Source organism: Chiloscyllium plagiosum, chromosome 4, assembly GCF_004010195.1.
Source record: "Chiloscyllium plagiosum isolate BGI_BamShark_2017 chromosome 4, ASM401019v2, whole genome shotgun sequence".
NCBI lineage: Eukaryota > Metazoa > Chordata > Chondrichthyes > Orectolobiformes > Hemiscylliidae > Chiloscyllium > Chiloscyllium plagiosum.
Window position 1 is genome coordinate 92,042,821 of NC_057713.1, and position 18,339 is coordinate 92,061,159.

The window sequence follows — 18,339 nt, forward strand, 5'->3', positions numbered from 1 at the left end:
TGCTGGGTGGGGTTTGGTAGGTTGGTGGGAGGCAAGAGTGGTGCTGGACAGGGGCGGTGTTGAAATGGGTTGGTGGGCGGGGTTGGGGCGGTGTTGGACGGGGTTTGGAGCGGGCAGCGGCTGCTGCATGGGATGTGCTGTGTGTCTCCTGAATGGGGAGCGGACCTAACAGAAAACTCTGAGCCTCAAAGGAAATGCATTGAATCAATTAACCGAATAATCAATTATCTGAATGAAATAGTGCCCGCCCATCTCATCCGGATAATCGAAGTTCCTCTGTATTCAGCCCCTTGAATCTACTCCTTGATTCAGCAAGATAAAGGTTTATCTGTTTGTGTTTTGAATTCCAATTCCCGTCTATTGCCGCACTTGTCAGTCCTTGGCATGCTGTTCCAGAGAATCACAGTGCAAACTGGAGGCACATCATCTCATTTTCAGTCTAGGCATTTTACAACCTTCTGGACATAGCATTGAGTTGAACACCTTCAGACTGTGAAGCCACTCCCTTTCTTTTGGCTTTACTTGTTTCATTCTCTGTCACCATGTCCTCCCGCCACCAATGGGACTGTCTGTTCTTTCCTGTTTGGCAGGTGGACACACCATTATTCTGCCATTTTCACATTCCAATTACTTAATCTGCACTATCAGCTGACATTCTCCCCCAGCCCTCCTCCTCCCACAACTATTGCATAAATGCTGCCCCCTCCACACTTCACAGCAGCTCTGATGAAGAGTCATCTAGACTCAAAATGTCAGCTTGCTCTTTCTCCATGGAAGTTGCCTGACCTGCTGTGACTTTTAGCATTTTTGTGGTTTGCAGTAGACTCCAGTATCTGCAGTAATTTGCTCCTGCAATAACCCTTGTTTTCCTGCCAAATCAGATATCTACTCATCTCTGTCTTAAAAATATTCAATGATTCTTTTTACCACTTTCTGAGGCAGTTCCAAAATCGCCCAACCCTCTGAAAGAAAGTAATTCTCAACTCTGTCCTGAAAGGGTGAACCCTAATTTTGAAACAGTAACCTGCTAGTGTAGGGCTATCTCACATCCTTTCCACATTTACTTTGTCAAGACCATTTATACACTTCAATTAAGACATTCCCCAGTCTTTTAAACTCCAGTGGAACTCAGCACAGTCTATGCTTATAAGACAACCCACTCATTCTCGGTGATTTGTAGGAGTCTGCAGGACAACAGCAGCTTGCATTTACAAAAATAAAGGGCAAAAAAAAGGTGATACCTGAATTATCAAGATTAAAATGATCCCAATTACTTACCAAAAGATGAATTACAAAATCAATGGTGGAGCCCACTTAATGAGCAAAATCCATATGGAAAAATTGAACAACTTAGCCCACTCCTTTTCCAGGAACAAGTTGGATGATTTATGTCACATTTTATGTTATCTATTCTGTGTTTCACTTCACTGTGCACTGTCACATTAGATACATAGTGATTTCCATGATTAACATGAAGGAGTTAGAGAATAGGACAAACATGAAAGCTCCCAGGTATCTAAGCAATTGATTTCTCCTGACTTCAAAGTACAGAGGAACAGAGTATTGCTCCTTCGTTGTTTGCAAGTGCTCATGTAACAAACTGGTGCAATTCCAGAAAAGAAGTTCAAAGGACAACTCTGAACATAAAGTCAAATGCACAAAGCTCAATGATGAGACTTAATGATTCAGCCGATTGAATTCTGCCCGAACTCAGCCAGGACTCTGACATACAAGTGAACCAAAGAAGAGAACTCCATTGTACCATATTTGCTGTTACTGTTCGTGCCAGAAAGGCTTCTGCTCATCATTTATGATGAGGGATTTACAAGCACTGCCGTTTGACCAAAACTGCACACAAATATGGAATCCTTTATATAAAGCACCCTGCACGTTTTCTTTCACATACACTTGTTCTGGGGACACTAGCAATCTTGAGAAAGGTGCATTCTGTATCTACCTTTGGTTGCCCAGAGAAGATGGTGACGTTTTGCCTTTTTGAATCATGACAGGCACTGTGATTTGAGTGCTCCTTAGGGGAATTTACAGATACAGACTCAGCAATAATGAGGCGATTGTGATATATTTCCAAGTCAGTGTCGTATAAGACTTGTGATGTCATAGTGTTCTCACTATATTGCTGATACGGTCCTTCTTAAATGGCATATATTGCAAGGGAGGGAATGACCCTATTGATTTGTTGCAGTGTATCATGTAGATGATACATATTTGCAAACAGAAGGAACTGGTGAAGGAAGGGATGGATATGTAAACCGGTGTTGGGGCCTGGATCTTGAATATTGAGACTTTTTTAAAAAAAATGTTAGGGTGTGAAATGATAGTTAAAGGGAATTAGCCAATTAGGTTACAGAGTGGTCCAATAGCGATGTAGTGACAGACATTTAAGGAATTATTTCAGAATACACAGCACAGTCTCATTTTCACTGGATAAGAAAAGTTCCAAGGACAGAACCACCATTGAAATTGCTATTTATTCATTTAGGGGATGTGGGCGTAGCTGTCTAGGCCAGCATTTATTGCCCATCCCTAATTGCCCAGACAACAGTCAACCACGTCGTTGTGGGTCTGGAGTCAAATGTGGGCCAGACCAGATAAGGATGACAGATTTCCTTCCCTAAAAGACATTAGTGAACCAAATGGGTTTTACCAACCATCAACAATGGTTTCATGGTCATCATGAGACTCTCAATGCCAGATTCTTAATGAATTCAAATTTCACCACTTTTCATGGTGGGATTCAAATCCAAATCCTGGGTCTCTGGATTAATAGTCTGGTGATAATACCATTAGGCCTTCATTAAAGTTAGTGTCAAACTAAAAGAAAAAACATATGATTATGAAAAGACAAGTGGCAAGTCAGATGATTGGATAGTATATAAAGATAAACAAAAACAAAAGGGAAATTTTGTAGTATGAGAGAAAGCTAGCCAGAAATATAAAAACAGACAGTAAGAACACTGGGATTGGTGCTAGGACCGAAGAGATTTGGTTGAAGGAACGGAAGGTATGATATTCAGGTAAGTAAGGAGAAAGTGAGGTCTGCAGATGCTGGAGATCAAAGTTGAAACTTTATTGCTGGAACAGCACAGCAGGTCAGGCAGCATCCAGGGAACAGGAGATTCGACGTTTCGGGCACAGGCCCTTCTTCAGGAATGAGCAGAGAGTGTTCAGCAGGAGAAGATAAAAGGTAGGGAGGAGGGACTTGGAGGAGGGGAGTTGGAAATGTCTTCTTCTTGACCTCTCCGCCTCCATCCTACTCCCACCTATCACCCTCACCTTGACCTCTTTCCACCTATCACATTTCCAACGCCCCTCCTCCAAGTCCCTCCTCCCTACCTTTTATCTTCTCCTGCTGAACACTCTCTGCTCATTCCTGAAGAAGGGCCTGTGCCCGAAACGTCGAATCTCCTGTTCCCTGGATGCTGCCTGACCTGCTGTGCTGTTCCAGCAATAAAGTTTCAACTTTGATATCCAAATGAATCCAACAAGAACTGGACCAAGCATATGTGGTACTCATAATCTTCTTCATCCTAAGTATACGCATGATTTTACTACAACTGCTAAGTATTTCATCAGTAATATTTTCAGCAACATAACACAAAACATCGCAGATAAGAAAAACTGCAGCATATTAACATGCCAAATTTCCCCTAAAGTAAATGCATTAAAATTCCATCAAATTTGACAATATTGTTATGTATTTGGCTTTAAGGGGTTAACACGTAGGGGGTTCCATACAACAGCCAAGCAGGGTGAGATCAATAGTTGTGATGTTGAGAAGATATGCTCTTCTTCATTAGGGTAAATAAAACCACAGAAAGTAGACAAAATCAAACACAAAATATTGCTGAGGAAAGGAGTGAACAAAGACAGAAATGGGAACTATTTAAATGTAAATCTATGATTCGCTCCAGTAATAATATCTAACAATATTCAATATCTAGGATCATACCAAAAGAGTACTTTGAAGTATTAAAGGGATTTTCTGCTATCTAGTGATCTCTGAGGCATGAAGTTTCCCTTTCTTGATATGTGCAAGATCAAGACAAACACTAGGCATACAGTAACAGTGATATCACCGCAGGGAGTTGGCAGCCAATTACACTGAAGTATTCTCAAACAGCAAATCAGAAAGTAAAATGCAGTAAAATCTTCTACTCAATTAAAATTTCCACAGAGTAAATACAAATCATCAGTGATACACATGGGATTAAAGTAGCTGAAATATCATAACTTTTTTTTAAATTTGAAAAAAACATTATTGCCATAATAATGGCAAAAAAGCATCCCAGTGATATAACATTAGATTTCTATGAGTAACTATTGAGTTATTAAAATTAAATTGCATTTATATAGTAACTGTTATGGCCACAGAAAGATCCAAAATGCTTTACAGCCAATAAAGTACTTTGGAAGTACAGTCAGTGTTGACACATAGCAGGCAATTTACATGTAGCAAGCTCCCACAAAAAGAAATGCTGTACTAATTATTGAAAAAATATTGACTATGACACCTGGAACAACTTTCTCATCAGTGGTGAGGTTCTGGAACCCACGAGTTCAAAGGGTAATACAGGCAAAAACCATAATCACATTAAAACATGCGGTGGAACAGTCAATGGGTTTAGGAATCAAAATTTGGAGAGTGGGATTAGTGTGACGAGGTATTCATCGACTGGTATGGACATAATGTGCCAGACGACTACCTTCTGTGCATGAAATCTTACTGTGTTTTCTATGTATCTATAACTCTTATTAAAAATAGTGCCATTGGCTCTTCTATGTCTACATTAGAGGACAGACAGGCCTTCACTTAGTAGGCTCTCGTCAAAAAGATAGCAGCTTAAATCTTCCAACTTCCCTCACTGGATTGGAATGTGTTGCTGGAAAAGCGCAGCAGGTCAGGCAGCATCCAGGGAACAGGAGAATCGACGTTTCGGGCATAAACCCTTCTTCAGGAATGAGGAAAGTTTGTCCAGCAGGCTAAGATAAAAGGTAGGGAGGAGGGACTTGGGGGAGGGGCGTCGGAAATGTGATAGGTGGAAAGAGGTCAAGGTGAGGGTGATAGGCCAGACTGGGGTGGGGGCGGAGAGGTCGGGAAGAAGATTGCAGGTTAGGAAGGCGGTGCTGAGTTCGATGGATTTGACTGAGACAAGGTGGGAGGAGGGGAAATGAAATTTTCAGCTCTGATCTCCAGCATCTGCAGACCTCACTTTCTCCTAGCCATAGTGAAGCCACACAGTGTCTAACTCAATGACTCGTCTCTGGTAAATACGAACGTTGTTGATCTCCTCTTGTGTTGAAATCAGAAACAGACATGAAGGTGACAATTGGAAGCCACCCACCCTGCACTGAGACTGAAGCCAGCCGTCTCTGGTTTGATGTTTTCAAGAAAGACCTTTATATCTGCGATGGGAAGATTTGGGTGTCAATCTTACAAGGTAATGCAACAATATCATTAAGGTAGAGATGGATTGTTTGTAGTGCCACCCCTCAGTGAAGTTGTTAATGAATAAATAGAATACATAAAGAAAGAAAGTCACATTTGTATGAACCTCAGCAAGGCTCATTACGGTCAATGAAATTTTTTTTACTCAGCCAATGAAACAGGGCACAATAAGCTCCCACAAACAGCAATATGATAGTTGCCAAGTGACCTGCTTTTGCAATGTTGATTGGTCAGGACTCCAGGGTTAACTCCCTTACTATTCTTTAAAATTGTGCTATGGTATCTTCTCCCTCCACTTGAGAGGATAGAATCATAGAATCCCTACAGTGTGGAAACAGGCCCTTCAGCTCAACAAATCCACACCAATCTTCTGAAGATCCATTCCCCTATCCTATTATCCTATACTTACCCGTGACTAATGCACCTAACCTGAACATTATGACAATTCCCGGCACCGCCTTCCTGACCTGCAGTCTTCTTCTTGACCTCTCCGCCTCCACCCTACTCCGACCTATCACCCTCACCTTGACCTCTTTCCACCTATCACATTTCCAACTCCCCTCCTCCAAGTCCCTCCTCCCTACCTTTTATCTTCTCCTGCTGAACACTCTCTGCTCATTCCTGAAGAAGGGCCTGTGCCCGAAACGTCGAATCTCCTGTTCCCTGGATGCTGCCTGACCTGCTGTGCTGTTCCAGCAATAAAGTTTCAATTCAGGTAAGTAAGTCATGAAGAGGACAACAAAAAGGTATATATACATATGTTAAGTGAGTGAGAAAAGATGTTGCAATTTGAGTGTAATGTGGGAAAACGTGAAGTTGCCCATTTTGGCAGGGAGAACAAAGAAACATATTATTTAAATGATCAGGGATTGTAGAGCTCTGAGATGCAGAGGAATGAATGTGCTTGTGCATGAATTGCAAAAGGTTAGTAAAGAGGTACAGAAAACTATTTGGAAAGTTAACAGAATGTTATCATTTATCATGAAGGAAACTGAATACAGAAGGTTTACAGGACTAATATCTGAAATGGGCGGGTAGCGATAGAAGGAAAGCTTGGACTGGTTAAGCTTGTATTTGTATATTGAAGAATAAGAGGGAACTTTACTGAAAAACAAAATCCTCAACGATCCTGAAGGGTCTTGATAAAACAGATATGGAGAGGATGTCTCCTCCTATGGGAGAATCTAGAAAATAGGGTACGCTGTTTGAAAATCAGTGGTCACCTCTTTAAAACAGAGATTAGGCAAAAACCTTTTCGTGAAATTCTGTTGTGGACCTTTGGAACTCACTTCTTGAAAAGGTGATGGAAGCAGGGTCCTAGAATATTTTTAAGGCAGAGGTAGATATATTTTTTGTGAAGCTATGTTGAAAGGACATCAGTGTTAGACAGGAGCAACATGGCCTAGCCCTGATTCATTGGCTTATATGATCTTACTGAAACTTATAAAATATTTAAAGGGATAGACAGCGTAGATGCAGGTAAGATGTTTCCATTAGTTTGGAACCAGAAGTTAAAAATAAAAAGGGATGACATTCAAGATCAGCCTGAGGAGGATTTTCTTTTTATTCAGAGGATTGAGAGTCTTTGGAATTCTCTGCTCCAACGGGCTGTGGAAGTTCAGTCTTTGTGTATGATTAAAGTAGAGATTGATAGAGATAACAAGGAGCATAAAGGGTTATGGGATAGTGTGAGTAAAGGTATTGAAGTGTTCAGTCAGTCATGATTATATTAAATGGTGAAGCAAGCTCAATGGGCTGGATGGGTTTACTCCTGATCCTACGTATTTACCTTTTAAATATGGCTGAAACATCTCAATGAATAAAATTCCAAATGTAGGTACTACAAGGCAATAATTCCTCCCTCCTATCATGCAATATGAAACAATTTTTATATATAGTTGCATATAATTTACAATATGATTCGAGTTAATTTTTTCTTCACACATCCAATTTGGAAATCTAAAATGTTCTTCCTTTTTTCCTCAGCTTGCTTACTCTTACAATACATCACAGCTCCTCAACTGTGTAGCCAATTTCTATTTTTTAATCTATCTCAAAGCAGATGTGGCTTTCACTTGCTGTAAATATATTTCAGAGAAATACATTGCGTGCAGAGTGCTTTGGGATTTTCTGAGACTGATAAGCTAGTATATTAATCAAAAATGAGAATTTAGAGGTACTTCACTGGTTATGAAGCTCTTTGGGATTCCCTGAGGTCTTGAAATACATTATATAAATACAAGTCCTCTCTCCTTCATTGAAAGGCACCATCTTTCTTCTTTTTTTTGTTAAAGCAAAAGATTTCATTGACCTGCTTCTCTTTGTTAATGTGGATTATGAAGCAGAGCATCAAAACTATGTATCAACACTTTGAGATTATAATCACAGCTCTTATCTTCAAGGAAAGCTGGTGATGAATGTAAGAAATAGAATGAATAGGCTGCTGGGTCCTTCAAGCCTGCTTTTCTATTCAATTACATCATGGCTGATTTCACTGTGGCCTTAACATCACTGTCTGGTTTACCTCACATCACTCGCAGCTTCTTACAGATGAAACATCTGTCTAATCCAGCATTTAACATATTCGGTGATCCACCCTCCAATACTCTCTGGCATAGAGATTTTCAAAGATGCACACTTTTTTTTTTAGATTAGATTACTTACAGTGTGGAAACAGGCCCTTCGGCCCAACAAGTCCACACCGACTCGCAACCCACCCATACCCCTACATTTACCCCTTACCTAACAATACGGACAATTTAGCATAGCCAATTCACCTGACCTGCACATCTTTTGGAATGTGGGAGGAAACCGGAGCACCCGGAGGAAACCCACGCAGACACGGGGAGAACGTGCAAACTCCACACAGTCAGTCGCCTGGGGCAGGAATTGAACCCGGGTCTCTGGCGCTGTGAGGCAGCAGTGCTAACCACTGTGCCACCATGCCGCCCACTTCTTGGACAAGAAATTCTACATCGCAGTCTTAAATTAGCAGACCTATTTTGCTGAAATTATGCCCCTAGTTTTGCAAACCTTCACAGGATGAAGCATCCTCCCAGCATCTTGTCTAACCCTCTTGAAATCTTATATGCTTAATACAATCACCTCTCAATATTCTACACTATAATATGGGTTCAACATGTTCAACCTCTCCCCATCAACAAACTCCTCATCCGAACATCACAATTTCTTCAGATCATTAATGAATCAGTCTCATTCCACATTAACAGAGTAAAAGTAATCTGTTACAGGTGTTGGTTTCATAGTAGATTGTCTTATGAAATTGCCTCGAATGCACTTGATGAACTCAATTTCATGGCTACCTTAGATAGTTTCATTTATTGAATCCATATGATATGCAGTTTAGGTCACTATACAGGAAGGTGTGCAGAGGAAATTCAATGGAGCAGTTTAACTATGGGCAGTGGCTGGATAAGCTCATGTTGTTTTCTTTAGAGCAGAGAAGGCTGGGGGGCGGGGGAGGCATGTGAACAAAATGGATAGGAAGCGGATGTCCCCTTAGTCAAAAGGTCAATAACAAAACTGGCAAATTTTAAGATGAAAGGCAGAAGTCTAGAGGGAATTTGAGGATACGATCTTCACCCAGAGTGTGGAGTGAATCTGGAATGCACTGCCTGGGAAGGTAGTTGAGGCACAAAATCTCACAACCTTTAAGAAAGTACTTCAATGAGCATTTGAAATGTCATAATATCCAAGGCTATAGGCCAAGCGCTTGAAAGTGTGACTAATGTAGATTGAGAATAGATTTTATGTTGGTACAGAATGATAGGCCGAATGGCCTCTTCTGCACTGTATGGTTCTATAAAATTACCCATTTTTATTGCTGCACTAATCACTTTGCCATTGTCATTTACACCTCCTCACCTTTTGTTCCTTTATTAGTCCTGACCACTCCTTTTGCCTTGCACTATTATCCATTTTTCTGTGAATCTCTCTGCCTTCTATCCTCACAGATGTTCCCACTAGTTCTTTGCTCAAGCCCCTTCCACTAACTGCCATGTTTAAACTGTTTAATCGCCTATTTCTTCCAGGTCTCATCAAAGGCCACTGAACTACAACATTAATTCTGGTCTTCACTTCACAGATGCTGCCTCTGCATTCCAGCATTTTCTGCATTTATTTCACATTTCCAGCATCTGCAGTACTTTGCAGTATTGGGGTAACTAAATGAGAAAATAGATAACAACACTTCTTTCATCATCATTTTTCACAGTACTCAGTACAAATGGTGATACATGAGTAATGTTCATAAAATAAACGCCTTTGATCCACAGCCATAACGCTGGTATAATGCACAGATACAGTTTTTGGAACACATCATAGCAAAACAAGTACCTATTTTACTGTCACTCCTAGGAATTTTACATAGGTGTAAGTTACAGACTAGCCCGTGTAGTAAACAGTCAGGGTACAGACTGCAGATAGGAACAAATACATCAACATAATGCTCAGTTAATGTACAGCATCTTATCCACACACTAAACATGGATGGTGACTAAATTACTTTTCATTCTTTCATGTTTTGTCACTAAAATCTACTTCTTTTATTTATGAAAAGGATTTTTTTCTGCAAGACTGGTACCCAACATGTTACAAAGAAAGGCACAGAACACGTGAATAGCCTGCAATTTTTCAGAACAGTGTTATTCTACATAGCTTGTACTCATTGAACAGATATAGCTCCAGCAGAGAGACAGACACCTCTTCAAATAGTCTTGTACTGTACTAAAGACAAAACTCTAAACTGAACATCCTGGTAGAATTAAATTGTACTTCTTTTATCATTGTAATTACACTGCATCAGCAGTGCATGTCATATGTTCAGAACATTAAATGATACTTTGAACATCTGACTCACTTGGCTTTCAAGGTCTAGCCATTCTGCTGATTGACTTGATATGTTTTCTTAATTCAGATGTCACAACTAAGTTCTAACTTTCCAGTATTTTAAGTGACTTAAAATTATCGCCTAAATAAGCAGCAGCTAAACTGATGGATTTTGTAAAACATAAGTTGCTGACGCTCTCAAAAATAAAGCTAATGCATTCCGTATCAGCATAAATGCTTGCAATATAATTAGGTTTAAATAGTAAAAATAAAATCTAGGAGTACAAGCACAGCACTTTATCCAAACGTTAAACTTGGATGGTAACTAAATTACTTAATTCATTCTTTAATGTTTTCTCACTAAAATCGACTTAAAAATTATATGTCACACAATAAAATTTGCATATACTAATTATAATCTGTGAGAAGTTTTAAATGGAATAAATTAGTTTGAATAATATTGAATAGGGGTTTCATATTGCAGAAAATGAGGGAAGACGACTGAAACACATCTTTTATATAAAAATACTGAACATAACATCTCACATCACTGACAAACATTTTGGTTGATATGCATGTTGTGATTACATGCAGCTTTATGATAATAACTGACAATAAGAATTTGAGGCAATGGTCTTGAACTAGTGTTGGTATAAATGTATAACCAATTTGAGAGGATATAGTATAATTGCAAATCCAATTGTAAGAATTTCTAGTTCTCGTAAGTCATTCCAAAAATTTTGAACTTAGCACAAGAAAAATATTTAATGCAGAAAAACTATTTACCACGAGTAAATGTATACTCCAAAGCATACCAAAGCATACTGATTAATATTCAAACTTTTTTGGTATTCCTGCAACATCTTGTACAAAACATGAAGCGATCCAAATTAAAAAGTAATGTATAAATATCACAGATCCCAATGACAATATGGTGTTTTCAATAGCATTCAAGTGGATTAATCAGTTCTTAATCTTGAGTGGTTTGAACATTGTTTAATGTTTGGATAAAGTGCTGTGCTTGTAATGAGTGCAAACAGAATAGTAATACATTGTATGTTAAACATTGGATAACTCTGGAAAGTAGTGTAAAGAATTGATTATTGCTAATCACTGATTTTTGTCTTTAATACAAAGTGTAGTGTTCTATGCAGGAACAAATGTTGCAGCATTCAAAAGTGGGTTTGAGGTCCATCTCAGTTACTGTGACTTTCTGTAGTCTACAATTTAGTTTCACACATTCTTTTTACTAACACTGAATGGCCACCAATGGAATACAAAATTTGATCAGGTTCCAAGTGTCGCTTGCAATTTTCAGAAAGGCCTTCAGTGAATCAGTACAATCACCATCAGAAGTTATGTGAATAAATACTGACCTGATATTAATGAAGCTTTATTCCAATCCCAGCCTGTGTTTATTCAGTTATCCCATCAATCCACCAGCAGTATGTCTTTTCTCACAAAACCCCATATGTTTCGATATTTTTTGCTTAACCTGTTCAGAGATGTTATTATACACTTCAACAGCAGATGGGACTGGAAATCGGAAGGAAATAACATCCACCAGCAATCTCAATACAGAACTCGCTGTTTGTCCACTGGCTTTGATCTACCACTGTGACAGTGGGTCCTTTTCAAACATTTCCAGACTGGCCATTTCTTCTGTGCAGACATCCAACATTAACAAGGTTGCTGAGACCATCCAGACTCTGGTCCAAATATGATTCACATTGTGGAGGAGTGTTTGTTGTATAAGGTATGCTGAAAGAGTTCCACTGACAAGACTACTGCCTGGCTATGTGGCTATGTACACCACAAACAAAATAATTACCCACCTACCGACCTATACCTTTTTACATCTTTAACACAGAAGGGCATTTTCTTTATTTTTTGTCTCTTGTATGTACTGAACTTTGAAGTTCTTTTGTTAAAGTATACTCACAGCCTCTTGTGAATATGTTCAGTGACTAAGCACCTCAATAAACAAACTACAAAGCTAAAACCTATGCTATTTTAAGCCGAGTCTTACGCTGGGATTAGATTTATTCAGTATTACTATGAGCCAGAGTCATAACATTATACCATGACCATACTAAAGCCAGACTTTGTACAACAAAAGTTACTACCGACATGTGTTTTATCCCTGATTGGTGCAAAGTTTTACAGTGCAAACAGTATTCAATATATCCTTGTGCTAAGCTTAATGGACCTCAATTTACTCCAATCACAGTTCTATTTAATTTGGTGCCATTTGTTACAAACTACAGAGTAAACTAGGAGATCTTGATTCCTTCAGACTTGGCTTCGAATATCTAAAAAGATACTTTTGTGGGGCATATTCAGAAGCAGCACTGTCTTTGATGAAAACACAAGCACAAGCACATAGACAATGAGACTTTTACAGATGTTCTGAAAAAAGCCTAAGATTATTTCAGTCCAATTGGTCACAGCTTTAATGTCAACGAACACACTAGCAATTGAATATTCTTAAAATATGCAGCTGTGAAAGTAAACATCGTTTCCCAAGAAAGTCAAAGCTACTAAAGATTGCTCATGGTGCTCATAAGTCTGTTTCATAAGTTTGTTTCCATGGTTTTCAACTACCTCCGAGGCAACAGCTAAGTACAGGCCTAGAACTCAGAGCATCCATCCAATGTTTTTTTAAATAAAAGTTCATCTTTGGGTGCATCAGAAAAATATGAAATGATGTTTGAACTCCTTTACCATTGCATATATGCAAATTGTGTAGATAACCACTTGTCCACAGTTGGATTGCTAGGCCCTATTTTTCTTCCCATTCATCTCCATCTTTGAATAGTAGAACAGTGCAGGAGAGGCCATTTGGCCTACTGTGTTTGTGCTGACTCTATTCAATTAGTTCTAATTGCCCTGTTCTTTCCCCATGGCTCTGCAAATGCTTCATTTTCTAAGTATTTACCCGTCTCCTTTTGAAGGTCGCTTGAAATTGGCTTCCTCTGATCTCTCAGGTGGCACATTCTGGATCATTATAACATGTTGCATTAAAAAGAAAAACCCTCATTTTTCCTCTGGTACTTTTACAAATTGTCTTAAATCTCTCTCAGCCTCTCGGCCCTCCCGATAGCAGTAAGCATTTCTCCTCATTAATAAAAATTCCTTAGAATCGGAAGCCTCAATTAAATCTCCTCTTTAACTTACTCTCTTCTGAGCAGAGAAGTTCCATCTCTTCAACTTCCCTGCACTTAGTTGTAGTCCTTCATTCCTGGTACCATTCTTGAAGATGTTTGCTTGTGCAAGGCTCCCAAATGCTATCTGACCACTTTACATTTCGAACAAGCAATCATTTACGACATGTCCAGTGGATGAGTATTACTACTCTTCTCCATGCCACGTACCTACATTTATCTACTAAGTCACTGGTGTACTGCCTGCATATCCGATAACTTAATCCCCTGCAAGCACGATTTTAATTGCTCCATTTACAGGAATTGTGTGTAGCTCATGCACCTTTGCCTGTAGAAATCAAGCTGCAGTAACACTCAAGGTGCTCAACATCTTCTCTAACAGAGCTACTTGATTAATCAGAACACCACCAACTGACTGACTATCACTCCACAAAACAGACTATTTAACTGAGTTTGGTTGGCAAGGAGGAAGGAGACACTGCAGTTTGCCAAGGTTTAGAAGGAGGGGCACCTGGGATATCCAGGGATATCTCCAGATATCCCCAACACAGTAGGTAGTCCATACATAGTCCAGGTTGACTCTTCTAAATTGAGGGCTGAGAGTGTTGCTGGCTAGGCCAGCAGATATTGCCCTTCAATGCATAGATAAGGACAGTAAATTTACTTCCTGAAAGGACGTTAGTGTTTTGAATTCAAATTTCACCGTTTGCAGGGTGGGACTCAAACCCAGGTCCTCAGAATTAGACTGGAATTACAAATATTACCACTGTGCTATTACTGCTTACTATGTGCAGAAACATCTTGACCAAGTGCCTAAAGCTATAAGCAAAACTCAGAAAGGTTTATTCCAACTGGGACACAAGAAATGTGGGAGAGATGGGGTGGTGGAAACTGCACAAAACTATTTGCAAGTATTTAGATTTTAATTTAATTTCATTGATTATTTGCATCATGTAAAAGTCAGTTCAATCTCCAACTCATACCAGAGTTGAGCAGAAACAGAACTTCTCTACCAAAGAATGTGGAGTTTAGCAAATTCAGTTACATGGCTCCAGACTTGAAATGAGTTTAGGTGGTCACTAAACAGCAGTGAAACAAAACCACTTTGAAGCATTAATGTACAGCTTATGGGAACCACCAACCTTCAAAGTCAAAGTGATGTGAAACTTTCAGCAAAGCGGCTCACTGCCTGATTTGATAGAAGCTTTTAGGTCATAATAATAAAGTTGTATTCCCATAAGTTCAAAGGAAAAAACAGTATGATGCCTACCTGGGAACTCTGGCTGTTAAGCTTTCTTCACTTGAGGATGATTTAGGTCTTGTTTCTATTTCAGGCTTCTGGTTTTTACTTTCGCCACTTTGTACTGTCTGCTGATCTTGCTGCGGTGCTTCCTCCTTTGGTTGTTCACACTGCTCCTCCATCTTCTCTTCTTTCTCGTTCTCACTTTCATTATCACTATCTTCACCCAAGATGTCGTCCACCTACATCATTAAATAAAGCCAACGAGAATTACACAGGGGCACAAGTGGTCCAGACTGGTGTTTATGTTCCATGTGGCCCACCTTCCACTTTTCTTCATCTTATCCTATCAACTCATCCTCCTGTTCCTTTCTCCTCCCATGTGTTTAGCCAACGTCTCCTTAAATCAATCTCTGCTGTTCACCTAAACCACTCCTTGTGGCTGCAAAGTCTACTCGCTCATCAAAGATGCCTGTCTTGAATTCCTATTGAATTTAATAGAGATTACCTAATACTTAGCGATCCTGTTTTGGTTTTGCCCAAAATGGTAATACTTTCTCTACATCTACTCTATCAAACTTGCTTCATGGTTTTTAAGACCACTATCAGGCTATCGTTCAGTCATTTCTTTACCTGTGAACAGAACCCAAGCATTTCAGTCTTTCCTGATGGTTGCACCCTGTCAACCTTAGCTTGAACCGGTTTGTGCACAAGTAGAGATAGGCAACATCTCTTCCTTATTCTGTTTAAAATGTGCATCCACTCACCCGCTAGATATCTTTAATCAACCTTCTCGGATATGCATTGACTCAGCATTGGAGCAGATGGCACTTGAACTTTGGGTTTCCTGGCTCAGAGGTAGGGACACTACCACTGTGCCACAAGAGTCCTTCCACTCTTCCATTTGAAACGTCAAAGATCCCAACCTCATTAAGTATTCATTGGCCACATATTTAAAATGAATGATAGAAGGATTAGAAAAGAATCTTAGGAAAAAGGTTGGTGCCTGGAATTCACTGCCCGTTTTGGTTTGGAACCAGAAACAGCTCATTTAAAAGCTATTTGGAATTCACTGCCACAGAAGGCTGTGGAAGCCAGGTCAGTGAGTATATCTGAGGCAGGGCTAGATAGGTTCTTAGTTGTTAAGGGGAATCAAAGGTTACAGGGAGAAGGTGGGAGAATGGGGTTGAGAAACTTATCAGCCATGATGGGCTGAATGGCCTAATTTATGCTCCTACGTTTTATGGTACCTGGATCTGCACATGAAGCGTTGTAACCTCCTGGAAGGTGGGTTTAAAAATGGGCAGCTAGGTTTTTTTTCCTTCTTGTGCCAGCACAAACACAATGGGCCAAATGGTCTCTTTCTGTGCCGTAACCTCTCTGTGGTTTAATGTTCTTACAGAAAAACCCTTAGAATTACAAACAAATGACCAGCCAGCCTTATTGACTGTCTTGCATTAACTGAATATTTCGATGAAGCGTCTTTATCCACAAATCTGTTTACCTTTATCTGGCAAACATTATCTCTGCTATTGGTTCACATTTCCTGTTCCATACATATAAGCTTATGCACAGCCTTAATTATCCAGAGACTGTGGACAGACATGCAAACACGTTCAAATTTTATTAAGTCTGGATTTATTAAGTCTGGGACTGCAACCCACAACCTTCTGATTCTGATTCGACAGCAACACGAACTGAGCCACAGTTGGCACATATAATACTGTTGAAAATGTTAGCAGGTCATGGCTGGATAGTCAGTACATTAGTGTGTGCTCACAAACTTTTTCCTTGTTCTTTTGTTTCAGACAAAGATTCCTAAACGGTAACATGGAATACATAAGAGATCATTGCTGAAGTGGAATAAAGATTGATTTTAATTATTAATTACTTCATTTATACACTGCATTTCTATAGCCAGTTAGAACTGTGGACATTTGTTGTATAAATGGTTAATTGACTTCAAGCAAATTGTAGTAATGAGAGTGTATGGAGCCCCAACCATCAACTGTGCCCACAACATTGAGGATTCAATTGCTTAGTCACTGTTCAATCAAATGAAACTCAGCACTAAGTTGTGTCTTTGTTCAGATGTGTACATTGCATGATAACAATATCTTCCAGGACTTAACCATAAGAAAGGGTTAAAATCTTTGAACAAGACTTGCTGATTGGGTTACACAGGTAGCCTGGTAAATCTGGAAATGGTATGTAAGACATTTATTGTAGTTAAAACATTGTTCTTTTTCCATTGCAAGTGATAATTTTGAGACTAGGATCCACAAACTAATTGATATGCTACTCATAGATACAGCTCAGCATAGATAAGAAAACTCGATGATATGTGCCAAGTCAGTGAATCTAATTAGTTCCTCAAGTGCACTTTCTAATAACCATCTTAGCTCCAGCAGCATGTCATGGCTTCTCCTATTTACACAATAGAAACCTTAATTGTACCCTAGTTATATTACAGTTAGAAACTGTGCTCACTTAGTGTGAGAGTGTGTGTGTGTGTGTGTGCGCGCGCGTGGGGAAGCGTGTGTGAGTGTGTGTGTGAGAGAGAGAGAGAGAGAGAGAGAGACAGATAGACAGATAGAGAAAGAGATAGAGAAAGAGAAAGAAAGAGAGAGAATGAGCATGTGATACTTTGGAGATGTTAAGTCATTGTTTAAATGGGAGTGTGAATCCACTTCTCACTGTTTATCATTCCTATCTCTCCACTTCAACTGAAAGCAATAACTCATTCTGAGGTATTATTCTAGGGACCCTGACATCCTTCACACAGGGGAGGGCGTTACCAGTAAATCCACATAATAAATGTCAACAGGTTATTGGATGTATAGGGTCAACTCTCAAATCCTATATGTAATTGCCTGCAATTTATACTTTCTGCAAAACTGAAATAACTCCCATCCAAGTCATAAATCACCTTCTCAGTAAGGGTGATAAACTAATATGTTCTCTCTTTCTCAACGGTGAAATATAGAAGAATGAGAGGTGATCTTATTGAAAGATCCATAGTTTTTAGAAATGTGTTAGGGTGATGCAGAAAGATTATTTTCCCACGTGGGGCTGATTAGGACCAGAGGGCAGAGATGAGGTGGAATTTCTTTTCCCAGAGGGTAGTTGAGGCTGGGTCATTAAGAATATTCAAGGATGGTTTGGACAGATTTTTAATCAGTTAAAAGAATCAGGGGGCCATGAGGAAAAGGCAGGGAAGTGGAGATTAGGATTACAAGATCAGACCACTCATTGAATGGAGGAGTAGAACTCAATGGGCTGAATGGTCTACTTCTGCGGCTACACTTTATAACCTTATGAGCCCTCCACTGTCACGAATGGTCACTAGAGTTTGTCCAACACTTAGCATTGGATGATCAGAAATTCCCTTGAACTAAATACTGGGAAGAACATATGAAACAGTAGCCCAAAGAGGCCATTTGGTCCCTCAAGGTAGTTCTGCTATCCAATAAGATCATGTGTGATCTGTTTGTGCTTCAAATTCCAGATTCCCATCTACTCCCAATGAGCTTTGTTTCTTTTGCCTGTCAAGAATCAACCTACCTCTGCATTAAAAATATCCAATGGTCCTATCTCCACTGCCTTCTGAGATGGAGCTG

General features: G+C 39.5%; 1 protein-coding gene across 3 annotated transcripts in view; it reads right to left on the minus strand.

Annotated features, from left to right (window-relative positions):
- The window catches only part of ctdp1 (CTD (carboxy-terminal domain, RNA polymerase II, polypeptide A) phosphatase, subunit 1), a 306,403-nt gene that overhangs the window by 58,419 nt on the left and 229,645 nt on the right, over window positions 1–18,339 (minus strand). For 2 of the 3 annotated variants that reach the window (XM_043688613.1, XM_043688612.1), the window contains exon 12: window positions 14,750–14,961. The exons of the other annotated variant lie outside the window; for it this stretch is intronic. In XM_043688613.1, coding sequence (XP_043544548.1) covers window positions 14,750–14,961 — 212 coding nt within the window. The remainder of the gene's footprint in view (window positions 1–14,749; window positions 14,962–18,339) is intronic. 3 annotated transcript variants of the gene reach the window in all.